This window comes from Lepisosteus oculatus, chromosome 20 (genome assembly GCF_040954835.1).
Source record: "Lepisosteus oculatus isolate fLepOcu1 chromosome 20, fLepOcu1.hap2, whole genome shotgun sequence".
Taxonomy (NCBI): Eukaryota; Metazoa; Chordata; class Actinopteri; order Semionotiformes; family Lepisosteidae; genus Lepisosteus; species Lepisosteus oculatus.
In genome coordinates, this window is record NC_090715.1 from 14,514,947 (window position 1) to 14,530,328 (window position 15,382).

Here is a 15,382-nt window from a genome sequence, read left to right on the forward strand (position 1 = left end):
TCATGCAAATTGTATGCTTCCCCTGCTTTGTGAAGCATGCAACAATGGATTTGAACAAAATGAATGCTTGAGGGTGAGTTTGGGCAAACAAATAAGGCAGCCTTCCGAGGGGGTTTAAGAGCCCTGGATGGTGGTAACTGCTACAGAGATCCATGGAAAACTCTTACTGAAGCTGGAACTTAATTAGAAAAATTATTAAGGTACAGTAGACCCTAACAGACAAATGTGAAGGCTTAGGTTTTCCAACATACAGTATTATATAAAGAGTTAGTGTAGATGGGCCGTGATCTTTAGGCTGTCTTTCTGTTGTAATGAGCTGCAAAAAACAGGATGGGGTAGCCTTGTAGTCTTTCTTCACACTCAGTGTCTGCAGGAATAGTTAGGCATGTGACAGCAGTTGTTCACCTTCACTGAAATAGCTGGGTACAGGCAGCTGTCATGTCAAATACCTCTGCTGTTAGACAGGAAGATCACATTTTCCATAGCTCTACAAATATATTATCTATCGCTTTCTAACAACACAAGTGAAATGTCCTCCCCACACAAATACACACACACACACACACAAGCATGCAAAGTGTGCTATGTCAGAATGTTTCACTTATATAAACCAGATTTTCTTTTTATTTTCCAAAAGAGACAGACTCAAGACTTAGCATGGACTAAAAATATAATATATTGAAAATAAGGGTAAAGTCACATTCTGTGAGATCAGAAATATCCCAAAACAAAAACAGTGTCTGTTCAGGTTACTACAAATATCATCACAAACAATTTGAAATCCACACTCATTAACAGCGCTCGGGAACAAAAAGTCAAAAGGCATCAGTCTGTACTCAATATTTTATAACTCCCTCAGGAGACAAAGCAAAAGTGCAATGCAGAAACATTACCCCAATTCAAAAATCTCTTAGGTTACACTGATATTCAAAATCACTTTTAAACAAACGGGTGGAGAACAAAACTATGCTCACAGTTCCATGTGTGGACAGGTAACATTTTACAGGTGTCAATAAGTATTTTGTTTATTGTTGCCCTTCTGTTTAACTCCCACATAGATTTAAAAACATGTATTTACACTTGTCTTTTCCTGTCCCTGACAGCTTTCAGCAGTCCAAAGTGAAAGCTTCTAGTCTTTCTAGCTCTCATGCAGTTGTTCTAGTGGGCACGACCACAGCTCTGGCTTCAGGAAGTACTGAGGATAGGAAGGGCAAGTCATAGAGGTACAGGAGAGGAGCTGGACGGTGAGACAGAATATCCCATGAAATGAAACCTTGCAGTCTTGTTTAGAAATATGCAGTGCTTATCAAACATCAGAAAAAAAAAACCAATTAAGGCCTTACTCTTATCGTAGCAATTGAACATTTACTAATTGCATTTGGTAGACGTGTCAGGTACCCCATCAAACAATTGCTTAATACAATTTGTACTATATTAACTAATCAATTGAATTTTGAACTCAAGCACTGTGCACAGTATGTATTGAACATAGAGGTCTATGGTAAGTGCATGGGGTTTGTATCTTGTCATAGTATGACATCTTTATAATAAGACAAGAAGCATAATATATTATCAATTATCAAGACAGAAATGTTTTTTTTTTTCCCTTAAGTGTGCTTGTCATGAAAGAAACACAAGAACATAAAATGTTAGATATGGACATGTACAGACTGTTTATATAATTGACACTTTAACTCCTTTTCAGATCTACTCCTGGCTAACTGGAGTCAAAGAAGTGTATGTGTATTTATCAAACTAAAATATATAGATGTTCACTGAGCCACACTGTGCTTCACTGTGAAATACTTCAACAACTAAATTACTAGTACTAAGAACCACAGACACCCACTGCTGTAAATGAAAAATACATGTGTTCTGAACCTCAGGTTTAGGAAAAGAATAACAGTTGTGTGGAAAGAATTCCTCTAAAACGTAAAGTTGTTAAAATACTTGTGAGAGTGAGGAACAAGCACCACAAGATTTGAAAGAGAACTGGAGATAACATGGCCGCTGCATTGCATTGTGTGCTGTATATACTGCACAAGGTTTTATCTGATGTGAGTAGGTACGCCTGGAATCACTGGATAATCTCAAAAGGGGGTTGCAGACAGTAGAGAAAAAATACAAAAAGTCTCTGCACTTCTTGTTTTCCTGAAGAGAAACGCCTATGGATTGTATTCCTGTGGACACATATTGTTTGCATATATATCCCAGAGGAATATGCATTGTCCCACACTAAATTTCTGTGTAATACTGAATTGAAGTCTTCAAGATGTTTTTTCTTTTTTGTTAGGGATGAGGCAGAGGTGTGGTTGACACATGTGGCGATCCCTGTGCTGAGCAGTAAATACAGTAGTACTGTGTATAGGGGGCGTAAGCAGACTGAAAAAGGCTCTACAGGGAATCTTTCTACCTTGTGCTCTATCTGATTATACCTTTATTCTTACAGGAAAGTTTGAGCATCCAATGTTGACTGAAAATTGTTTACAGTCTATTTTCTGGATTCCATCTGCTCATCGTTCTTTCATGTAGTCAGGAACAAATATCAAAAGAACATAAAAAGCACCAAAATGTCTCATGTATGTCTTTAAAATATTGGCTAGAATGCAAAATTGGAAGGTTTATTCTCTGAGACGCATTCAATCCTGTTTAATCAACAGAGATGAGGAAAACCTAATAAGGGTTTTAAATCCTTTATTTCGAGATATCAGGTTTAAAAGAAGTAGCAGGGGTCAATTCCATGCTGAAAAGCAGAAAAAAAATATAAAGAGCCACAGCAGAAACACTATATTGTCCTGTTTTACTTTTCAGCATTGAATTAATGAAAACACATCAGCGGACGTTTGTAACTAAAATTTGGGAGGGATGACGCCAACCAAGCAATTTTATATCATAATCATCGCCCACGTCATTTCTCATAGCTGTATATAATGGCTTTTAACCCTTTCCTTTTCACATTTCACCTTGCACCTCATCCTTCCCACTCTGTCACTCTCTGCAGAGACCCCTTGGTTAAGTTAACTTGGGGATTCCAGTGTCTGCATCCTGTGGTGAGAGGGCTGGCCCTCACCAAGTGGCCTAAATACTCAATCAACATCCTCAAACGCATCTAATTCTTGGGTGCCGTGATTCCTCCTGAAGTAGAATATGCACAGTAGTAAGTGAAAGTGCTGGGACAAATTACAAAGGAGACAGCTGAGTGTTTGATTTACTGTAGCACTACAGCCTCACAACTCACAGATTCTTATTTTGATATCTGGCTGGGAGGGGCTGGGGCAGGTAAGGTCGACACTGTATCTCTACATTTTTCCTGTGTTTATATGTGCATGGTGGGCTGATGTCCAGTCCAGGGTGTGCAGCCCATCTTGGAGTCTGTGTCGGTCAGCTTGGACTCATGCTCACTGCAGCCCCCTATAGGATAAAGCAGTTATTGATAAAGGCTGGATGGAAATTCCAAAGGCATAACAATCAAAAGCCCCCGAAATGCCAAACACTACTGCAAGACTGTAGAAGAACTGGATGGAAAATGCATATGACTTATTGTCAAAAACTCATGATAAGAAAAAGTTATACAAACTCCTCCATTGCAGTAAAATAATCAATGAAAAGTCAAAAGACACAACTTTTTGATAACAGTGAAGGGATGCAAATGAAATAATGGCTAGAGATTCTGACATTGAAAGCCTCCCTGCAAAGAGATTCTGAAACTGAAGTTAGTCGTTTCTGGCAACGGACTGTACTCCTTATGCACTCTCTGAAATTTATCACTGTAGGACAAAATGCCAATTTAAATACATAAATGTCCAAAGAAAAGACTAGGGACCAACACAGTTTACTGTGTGAAGCCATAGCTGTCCCAGACTGTTGTTAACATAAGGGTGGAAGAGCATGCTAACATAGAATACATTGTGACTAAGAAAGTTTGGAAATCAAAGATTTCAAGAGGCAGTAATGACAAGCTGTGTGTTGAATAGGGGTATAGACAGAAAAAAGCAACAACTTGGAGACTTCAATATACTTTGAGGGGAAAAATGACTTGGATTGATTTATTGTCCACGATACTGAGCAGGTTTCTGTTAGCTCAGCTAGGCCTGGAGTAATAATGCTTTCTAATTAGGCTCACTATGGCACCAACCAAAGCTCTCTAGATTGAAGGGCTGGAAAACATTTTGTTGGACTGAAAGGAAGGAGGTCCTAGACTAATGAATAAGAATAGAGAATTAAAAAAATCTATGTATATAGTGATTTTAAAGATAAGTGTACTGTGTTTTTTTAAATATTAGTATCAAACAATTTTATGCCAAATTGGTTACAACTGAAATAAATTTTCAAACACAGCTTGAAGCAAAATTAATGACGTCCCACAGAAGTTACAGTGCATCTCCAATGCACTCTCCATGATCTGCTGAGCGTTTTAGAATTTCATTTCTAAAGGGACATAAAACTACCATCACTGCCAATCAAGTTTTACTCTGACTTCGATTTGACTGGATTTTCAATGAGAAAAATGGGCCAAATGGTAACAAGCCCCTGGAATTTTTCAAAACCAAAAGAAACACTTTGACAGATCCATGCTTACTGAATTCAATTTGCTGATGCTCACAGTACCTGAAGTTATGTCAGAAGAATTAACTGAAGATGCCATTTTTTACCCATCCACTTAAATCCTTGATAATAGGGGATGACAGGAGGGTGGAGTACCATCTGAATGCTTTCGAAAAGGATTTGATCTAGTCTTTCATTTCACTCCACATTTCTGCTGGAATCAAACTATACGTCCTAACCAGCTAAGGTCCTCGATGCAATAAAAGGCCTATAGCGCAGGAGTAGCCCCTGTGCCCAGAATGATAAAGGATATCTTACACCTTGTTGTAAGGGATACAGTAACGGGTTTATTAAATTAGTGCAAAAGACAGATATAACTCATTCATAACGTCATTTTCGTTTGCTCATGACTTATGGGGTCTTTCACACACAATTTACGAACACAATACATACGACCCTAAAAAAATGGCCTTTGACCTTTTATTCTGTATTTGTGTGTGACCCGAAAATGGCATAACTAGCAGGAAGAAGGGGAGTGTAGCAAGTGCCAACTTGAAAACTATGTCTCACACAAATTAGAGGGAGACTAGAGGGAGTAAGTCAAAGAAAACACATAATTGTTTAAAATAAAAGTTATTTTTCTTCTTTTTTTGTGGTGAAGGTTGGGCCTGCTACTGTACCAACAGTACATCACTTAAAAGTCTAAGCATGGTAAAAATTATACCATGTAATTTTTACACTGTTACTAAACAGGTTATGCTGTATTCCACTTGATAACAATGCAATAAAAACAGAACGGAAAACAAAATTTAAACCCAGAGTTCCATCACCGTGTGCCAGAATCAGGGTTTTGTTGTTGTTTTTTTCCCTCCCAACATTAGGAAATGGCATCAAATACAGTACTCCGTGACAACATTGCAAAATTACAACAGAAAACGTCACTCGCTTTCTTTCCAGAAGTTCAAGTTTGTAGTGTTGATGCCCTGCATATTCTAAGTAAACGCCGAAGAAGGAAACGGAGGAAACGAGAATGAAAAAACAGATGCAAAGTTAATTCAGGCAGCGAAGTCCATTTGTGGAGATAAGCAGAGTAGACCGAGGCAGCAGGGCAGCAGTGGAGTTTGTAAGGAGAGCAGGGTGGAGGGCTCAATAAGATCGTGCTTGGAGCAAAGTCAGGCTTACTTGTATGTAAACTGGAGACCTGGCAGACTGTATTCTTCAGAGGTTGGCCTTAATTAGCAAATCTAATATTTTTTACTGTTAGGATTTTTTTTTTGTGTGTGTGAATTTCTCTTCCGTGCTGTGACAGGAACACAGAGCGTTGACTTTCAACTTCCAGCAAAACTTACAGGCCTAAGAAACGAAAAAGAAAAAGAGAAACAGAAACATGACGTTAAGATCCGAAACGTAACAAAAAACACAGGATTACAAGTTATTGTTTTTTGTTAAATGCCTTACAATTATTTGCAATATGTAATATTTGCAATATGACTCTTGATTTAAACAGCTTGACAATTATACATTTGTGTTTTCTTAATGCCTATGAAAATGAAAGCATTTTTAACCAGATGGATGAAACAGAAAACACCCCAAATACTGTATAGACATCAAATCAACTGAACAGGAGGCACCACTTTCAACAAAGCGTTTTGGGAGTTTGCAACAAGCCACCATTCATTTGTTGAATCTGTTAACCTGGGATCCTTCAAAAAAGATTTTCTTAAACTGAAGTGCATAAATGCAGACTCAAGGACAGCATGACCTCACTGTATGTGCTTTTTGGAAAACGAGTAAGCAGCTATCTTATCTCAGTCTATCATGACCTAGGAGAACCAGGGTCAGTCTGGGCTTCAATCGAGGAGTCTTAAGGATGCATAAAAATTATCTGAAAATAAAGTAAATGTCTAAAAAAATTAAGAATATACAATGGTTAAATCAATCTGATTTTTCTTTCAGGACTGTTGTTCTCAGTTTTTCTCTTTTAACATATTCGAAGTCAATGGTTAACACGAAGTGGAAACAACATATTAAAACCTGCTAATTGGATGATGACATGTACTGCATTTTTTAATATTTTGAGTCTGCACATTTCTTTCAATCAGCAATAATGAGAATTTGTTTGGGAACAATCATAATTAGGTTGTGCCTCTGCATTAATATATTTGCTAATTATGGTTGAGAGTTTGGTTCCTGATATTGTAGTCAATGATTATGCAGTATTTTTATAAAAAGGAAGAATATGGGATCAATTAAATGCTGCAATTTGCTCATAAGGAAGTTGATCAGGAACTTCACATTTGTAAAAGTGTAATGATATCACTTGTACATCATTAATAAAGTTCATTATCACTGATTAGTAATGAAAAAGTGAATATTAACACATTCTAACAACTTCTCGTTTTAAATATGATTTGGCTTCAAACATTGTAAAGGGATAATTTAGATAAAAACAGCAAAAGAAAATTTCAATGGAAATGTAATGAATTAATGATAATTATAGATCAATTACTTACCTTCCATTACTTACCTTCAACCACTTTAAAAGTTGCTACATACAGTATAATGCAAATGTGTAGGTAAAATTACTTTTAAAACAATCTGTGCTAAAAAGCTCTCTCCTATCCGTGAATTTCAGATGACAGCACTTAAATACATTTTGTTGATTCACGTAATTGTATGCCATTTGTCCCTCTTCACAGTAAGCATTTTGTCAGCTGTAGGTAATATGAAGGATGTTATTAGCGCTAGAGTTAAGATGGAAATATAGTATTGTTGAGACTTATAATTATAAGCCACATGTTTCTTGTATTTTCTCACTAATACAACCCACAGACAGCTTGAATTCAGAGCTACATTCAGGCTTGGCTCTTGTTTCATGCACAGCAATCCCATGATGCTTTGAAGAGGCAACACTTTGCATCAACCGACAGAGCAGAAGCTACTCTGTCACTCCAACCAGCACATCCTGGAATACTCACAATCGCAACGAATGTAAATTCCTGCCTGGACTCTACATATAAATCTTCAATGAATATGAGCAATGTGCGGTTTTCTAATGAAGGCAATTAAGGAACATATCTTGTCTTTTTGGCAAGGCCATGTCGGCCCATATCTGTAGAGGGATGAAGGAAGATAAGGAAACTGTATGCAAGGAAGCTTTGCATGTATCCTGACCCTTTTGGTGATGTACCATTGGTGAAATGTGCATAATGCACAGTGCTCAACACAAAGACTTTTAAGGCCAACACTTGTACTGTACTTTGCCTAACCCACAAGTCATTTATTAAGCAGTACGATTAAGAAGCCAACAAGTGTAGTAACTAATGATTACAGTTTTTCACTTAAATCTGTCTGCTATGCCTGGTGAAGAAGTAGAAAAAGCATATTGAGAATAGCAGTCTGATGCATGTAATTGTCTGCCTTTAAAAAGTAACAGTTTTGTACAGTCATTTGCCACAGCAGTAAGAATGATCTGAGCTTGACAGACCCCCTGCAAATGTGACCCCCATGACCCCATCTGAAGAAAAAAAATAACAGTGACCCAAATTAAACATGTTTGTGTTTCACTGCAGGCAGCTCTAACTCCATTAAAATGCACTGAAATATTCATTTGCAAGAGGTCAAAGGCAGTTAATCTTCCAGTGATCATGTTTGGAATCTGTTTTTGGTTTACCATTCTATACGCACTCTTCTGCTCTGGCTTTTCAAATTAAATTATGAAGCCGTTTTGAAGAATGCAAACCGTAATTTTGGGAGACATTCTGAAATCATTTGAGAGCAAACTCGGAATCTAGGAACGATAGAGAGAGAGAAAACTTAGGTAGATGAATATTTAAAAGGTGGATGCATCGATTTTCCAGCCTCCTTTTTATGTAAAGTTAAGTGATTTTGAAGGAAGAGTTGAGCTAACCCCAAAAAGATATCAAAACCTCTTTAGAGAAAGGTATATTATAAACCTGACTAAAATGCTTTTTTTAGGTTATGCATGAGAGAGGGAATGCTTCTGAGCATTTCATGTCCTCAATCCATATATCAGGTGTATGATATGAAAATGGGGAGAAAAACTAATTGCCTTCCCTTTTAAAATCGATAAACTAAAGCAAACAGAGAGATAAAACCACAAGAACAACAGAATCTATAACACACACACAGGCCCTACTCAATGAGCCAATGAAGCCAGTAGCAGAATAGACTGATGCCTTTTTGTAAGGGCTGTGATAAATGTTGTTTGATCTAATTATGTTTACAATGATTTTGCAAAATAGATTCTGAAGCCTTACATCTGGACTTTGAACAAACACAATAACTCACTCTGTTTCCTTTTCCATTTTCCAGATCTGTGATTTTCAGTTTCTGCCACTGACAGAAGGTAAGCAATCTCTCCTTTTTATTCGTTGGAATGAAAAAGAAAGTTTGACAAGAATTATTTTTTCTCTTTCAAATTTATTGTGCCAGTGCTGCTCACTCTATATATTTTTTATCCAAGAGGAACTCAAATAGCCAGTCAGCATAATTTTGATACTTTATAATTAAAGTGAATGACTGCCAGAGACCTAGACTACTCAAGTCAAAATAACATCAGAAGAGTGAAAGAAAATGTATAGCAAACTACCAAGATTCTTATGAGAGGGTCATTCAAATATCAGACTCATGGATACAAATACAAATACAAATAAATACAAATACAGTGTTACATGAAAAACCAGTAAAGGTAGCGGAGTTTAGGAGTTTCAGAATGAGGCACATTGAGTAAGACAAGTCTATCGATTTCCCTTTTCAAACCAGCCAAGTCCTGTAACTGACTGAATTAGATTAAAAAATGCCTATCTTTACCGAAGAGGGAACTCAGTTTTTTGTACAGAAATACTGTTGAAAAAACATTTTTGTATGCTCTGATACTGACAGACATTTTAATGTAAGGGGTGGTTATGTTTTGCTAATATCTAATGCCCCCAATAAGTATTCCTGGGGTACTTGAAAGTTGTATGCTACATCTTGAGTACACATTCAGTTTCTGTTTTATTTAAATTGAGGAATCTAGTTTTTATCTTATCTTCTCAATGAAACCCGATTTACTTGCAAATGTTAAATAAAAATGTTAAAGTTTTATTTGTCTAGAAACGTTTCCACTTGCATCTTGTCGAATGTCCACTGCTACTGAAAAAGATCTGTGCTCTTAGGCCACAATCTCACATACCAAGTTTTGATTCTTTCAACATGTTTGTTTAGGGAATTATTTTCATTTTCCTTGAAATACTGTGTTTTCCAGTGTTTTATTTTCTTCAAGGAACGTCCTTTTCTTGTTTTCCATAATCATGGACACAGTTCTTGGAGTGCTGACTTCTTTTTTCACAGAACAACATGCAGTAGCAAGCATCCATCTCTGCAGACAAACTCTGCAAGTTCACAGCGCAACAGTTGTTAAGCCGTTTTCTGTTGCTAATGGATACTGCTTCCACAGATTTTCGCTTAAAAGGGATTTAGAGAATCACCCGCTAGTGGGCTTAATCCTGACCACTGCATTACCCCCACTTGTAAGATTAATCTTCCTTGAAGGAAATTAGTAACGTGCAGGTCTAAATAAAATAGGGACACAGCAGGTAATTGATTGTTTCAAAATAGAAGAGTTACGTACAGTAGTATCTACAGCATAACTACAGCAGTACAATTTGAGCTTGTTGGACATCTTGTCTTCTGCACAGAGATTCTCCTAGTGAAGGTTCCCAATTGGCAGAGAACTAAATTTCAGGATAGAGGCAAGGCTGGGGTCTAAACACCATCCTGTGACTTCTGGAGTGCTTGGAGGCTTGCAGTGATATCAGTGAGGGATGTACAGTAGTGCATTTCCAGTGAGTACTGACCCACCTGTACTGCACTGTGGAGGCTACAGTGTGTTAAAGAATAAATGACTGGCGGATAGGTGTGTCAGACGTGCTGCCCATCCCCATTCTCACTATATTGTTGCTGTGTGAGCTGAGGCTTTAAACAAAGCAACATCTGATTCTAATCCCCAAACTAGTGACAAAAATGGCTTTGTTAGGGCCAGAGGAGCTTTGAGAGACTGCTACTGTAGATCTGGATAAAATGTCAGCCTGTTCCTAGCAATGCCATCCTAGCACTGCTTCCATTGTCATCTTTGACACAAAATCCAATATAATTCTTCATTTCATGAAGAAATCCTAAAACATAATCCCAAACAAAGAGAAAACACAAAAATCTCGGGGGGATTTGCATACATTTGCATTCCTTTGCCCCGAAACACCTTCACAAATTCAAACAAGATTTAATTTATTCCCACTTGTAAGAATTATCATTGTGAATTGCCTTTTTTCCTACTCCGGCAGGTTTAATTTACTGAGAAATTGAAAAAAAAGGCAAGGTGCTCTTTATCTTCAAGAAGTGCAGCTCATAAACCATTTGGATTCTGCATATATATTACCAGCATTCCTTTTATCTAATTTGTACTTAGGTTGGTAATGTATACCGCTCAGATTTATACACTTGGTAAACCTTAATTACAATAAACCTTTTTTTCCCTGAATTCTTATGAGACTTTCAATAGCTCATTTGTAGTACTAAGTTCATCAGAAGGAAGTATAACCCTCTTGATAATGGAAAAAGACTGTCTGGAGCCCCTGTTTTGGTGCATTGCAATATACAGTAAAACAGCATTTGCCCTCAGAGTCCCTTAAATGCCCTGTGTCATTAAATACATACTGTAAAATAAGCAACATCCTTCTTTGAGTTTCCTAGGCTCGTGTTCTGCAGTGTAAAAATAATGCTTCTACATTTTACTGAGGCACAATACGGGAGCTTGCACAAAGATATAAGTAATTAATCCTGTGGCTCTGACTGTGGACTGTCTTGCACAACAAGAGAGACCAGGTATCCAGGGTGAAACTAAAATGCTGTGATGAAGGTGGATTGTGACCATGTACAGTACAGTACATGGTATTGATATCAATGAATCATGACTGACTGGTGTGTCTGCTGTGATATGAATCAGCATGCTAACAGCAGAAGACAGAGCAAGCCCTGTCTCTATATCATCTTGGTCATTATCAACACAGCCCTATTTTAGGCATTAAAAGGAGGTTTTGCGCATGTGTTAACTTCATTGTGTTTCATCTAATACATTAATATGAGTTACAGAAGTCTTTAATTATCTAATTAAATGGTCTTTACAATTTTAATTAATCACAATACAAGGAAAAAGTTTATATACAGTATAGTGCACACACAATTGTTATCTCATTCTAACTTAGTTTAAAGTAAGATAGTATAGGATTAAAAGATTATTTAAAAGTTTTAAAGGTAACAAATGGGAAACAACTAAAATTTACGTTGAAGAAGAAGGCAAGCTGTAATTAGGGTAGACTGATTTCCTGATTGACTGTAAATCTCAGTGGTTCCTAGTGGCTCAGTATAGAATGGAATGATGGGTAAATGTTAGTAAAATCAATGGAACAGTGGAAAATGGCTTTTCAAAAAGGATGTTCTGCCTTTAGAATGGGTGTGCATAATAAAAAAAATGCATTAAACCGTTATGTGTATGTGTGGGAGTTTTTCATCTCTATGGGAAACTGTAATATGTACCAGTACATGTGATTATCTAATTACACTGTAACTGATACCTTCAGACTCGTAATTGGCTTGAAATTTATGCAGCTGTGTTTTTCTCTTTCCAACTATGGTCTATAAAAATGGCAGTGGGCATTCACATGAATTGATACAACTAAAGCAAAAAACCCCAGCTGTACTGTGGTGAGTAAGACAGAGATGTATACTGTTATATATCTTTACTAAAATCCTTGAAATTCTAATGCCCTTACTGTTTGTACCACAGTATGTGGAAAACCTTGCTCTGCTGTAATCTCTCAGAGTCATACTCAAGAGCACAAACTGTACAAGATATACAGTACACCTCTACAGCTTAATATAATTGTATTTGGTTAGATTCAGTTATAATTTTCTGACACATTGCCTTAATTTCTGTGTTATTCTAATAAGCAGATCTGGAGTTTTGAAGAAAAGTTGTAAAAATGTTTTTGTAACCTTTCACTTCTCTGTTAAGTCATCAAATTCAGAGGCTGAAATAGTTTTATTGCAGGGAATTATCATTTTTAATGGGAGTATGGACTGGCTCAAGGTGGTACTGGGTTTCTTTTTTACAGTTGCTTCTTTCTGTCTCTCACTATGCTTGCTGAGTGGAAGACAGGTTTGCAATTTACCTCAGAATGAATAAATCAATTCCTCTTAAAAGTCAAAACAGATGAACTCAGTCCAGCATTAAGTCTCTAATTAACCCTGTGCTTCATCTGGTGTACAAACTTTAGCTGGCATTCAAAGTGTCACTACAGTGTGACTAAATATTAACAGACCTTGAATAAATCAGGTTGAACTATTCTAACAGGATAAAAGACATATTACAAAGACTAAAGACTTGTGAATAAAATCTGTTTGCTTTACTTTTCATAAAAGAAAATGACTTAGAAGTACTTCGCAGATCATTATGTTACTAATAGCAAACATTTAACAATCATCTATGTTGGGTTTGCTTTTCATTTTCAGCAGTGTGTTCTGCATTAAAGAAGTCAGACTATACTTTACAAGCAATGAAACATAACAGTGCCTCAGATTTCACAAACATCTTGTTCTGGTGATGCTCCTTTACATCCAAGTGAAGTGCTGTGTGGTTTAGATTACAATACAGTGTAATACGTATCATGGAGTTCAGCTACAGACAGTGAGTAATTTTTTATTCTTGTATAGTATAATCTTCAAACTTCTATTTTAGTCTGTCACGGAAAACAAACACACAATTGAAACAGCAATCTCATATTTACAGTAATAATCCATTGAGCACGTACAGTACATAAGGTTTACATTTCATAAAGTGCGTTTATGGATTGAGCAGAAATTTTCCTTGGGATAACAAAATTCTGAATAGTAGTCAAGTGTATTTTTGGAAATGCCAGGTGCGCACTATTTGAGTTTAGATACAACTGACAAAATTATGCGCAAGGGGAACTACAAAACCCAGCAAGGAAATGTGTTTCAGGAAATGTATTCTGAAGTTTAGATTTACCACATGGGACCATGCGAGAAATTACAAAAAAAAATAATCCCACATATCGGCACTGACTGTCGCACTTTGTCTGCAATACAACAATCTTGAATGAAGATCATTAATAAATGAAGCCGTTTAGGAGTAACACTGGCACTCAGAGGACTTCTTCTGTGGACCAGGTAATTTATGAAGTGGCAATAGAGAGACCAGTGGAGTTTTGCCGCTGGTTGCAGATTTACAGACCCGAAGGAAGATAATGCATGAGGAGATGTCATGGAGAGTACAGTGTTGACCGTTGCTGTATCGAAACCAGCTGGTGGAGCAGTGGAAGGCTGACAGTCTCACCAGGAATGTAAGCACACCTTTAAGGCATTTTGAGGGTAATTTTACTACTCAGTGACACATTATTACTGTCGTTGTTGAACCAATAAGTGGCACTTTTCTCTCTAAACCACAATTTCTAAACCTATGACATAGTGGCACAGCTGTTCCCACTGTTGCCTCACAGAACTTGGATCCCGGGTTTGAGATAGTTTCCAGATAGAGGGAACCTGCTGTGGACAGTTTGCACAATCGCCCCATATTCCTATGGGTTTTCATTTTCAAAGCAGTGTGTCATTTTTCATACTGAGAATTACTTTGATTTGGACAGCTACAAAACAACACGAGGTGATATTATTTTACAATAGCACTCTTCCTACTTTCCAACAACAGAAGCAGAAAAAAGCCCCAAGACAATGAAAATCAGGACATGCATGATTCAGGATTTTGAGTCCGAGGACTGAATTCTTTATGATTTCTTTATGCAAGAAACTGAGGCACAATGATGAGACACTATTCTTACAGACGACCAAAATGAGTAGAAAGTCATCAAAATCTTTCTAAGATTCTTGGCACGTAATTATTTACCCTTTTTACTGTTGACAAGTGTCTGTTTCAATGCCAAGTGAAAACTAGCATTCTGTTACATACTGTGGTAGTTTATTGTATAGCAGACAATGTGAATTATTATAACCAGTAACAGATACAGAGCTGTTGGCATCACCGTCTGACAAATACAAAATATACCAAAAACCCGAGTGATAGGAGGGTGACACTGCCACAGCAGCTGCCTGTTATCTTTAAAAATAAACAAAGCAAGAAAGAGAAACACTTGATACACTTGATATGAATGGAAGACGGCGGAGATGAACAGCCTCACAAACACAGACAAGGACGTGCATTTCGAGAGGGAACGGCCCCTCATCTCTCACGCCTCTGGCTTCTCGGTGGCAGCGTGGGCGCGCGCCCGCTCAGCCCTGCCATGCGTGCTTCCCCCTTTCCCCCACTTTCCCATCTACAGGCCTGAGGTCAGCCTCCCAATAAGGGAATTTAAATCAGATCTGCCGGCAGCCTTTCCAGCAGCACTCAGCTCTGCCCTGACAGAACTCATTTCCTTCTGAGACCTGCAATGCTCCTTGTGGTAAAAAGACCTTTTGTGGCCCTCCTTTTCTGCTCAAGATTGACTCTCAGCACAGCGAGATGAAAAGGATTGCAAGAAAGGATTGTCTCAGGCTCTCTCGTTGCCTGCCTGCCGTGATGAGCCTGGTTGATCTTGCAAAGAGGATAAAGGATCTGGGCTTTGTAGCTAAAAGCACTCCTCCTTTTTGAATTAAAAAAAAACGGGATGTAAGTTGCTCCTGCATTCTGCGTTTAATCAGTCTTTGCAATTCATTACCACCATGACCTTAGGATGTATAGCGTAGGTCTGGTAATTCAAGCTTTTGA

The 15,382-nt window shown here is 37.5% G+C and overlaps 1 protein-coding gene across 1 annotated transcript in view; it reads right to left on the reverse strand.

The window, feature by feature from the left end:
• Positions 1–652: 652 nt before the first annotated feature.
• Positions 653–15,382, reverse strand: part of cdh13 (cadherin 13, H-cadherin (heart)) — a 415,446-nt gene continuing 400,716 nt past the window's right edge. Inside the window, exon 14 of the mRNA XM_015368155.2 lies at positions 653–5,898. Coding sequence (XP_015223641.1) covers positions 5,891–5,898 — 8 coding nt within the window. The 3' untranslated portion in view covers positions 653–5,890. The remainder of the gene's footprint in view (positions 5,899–15,382) is intronic.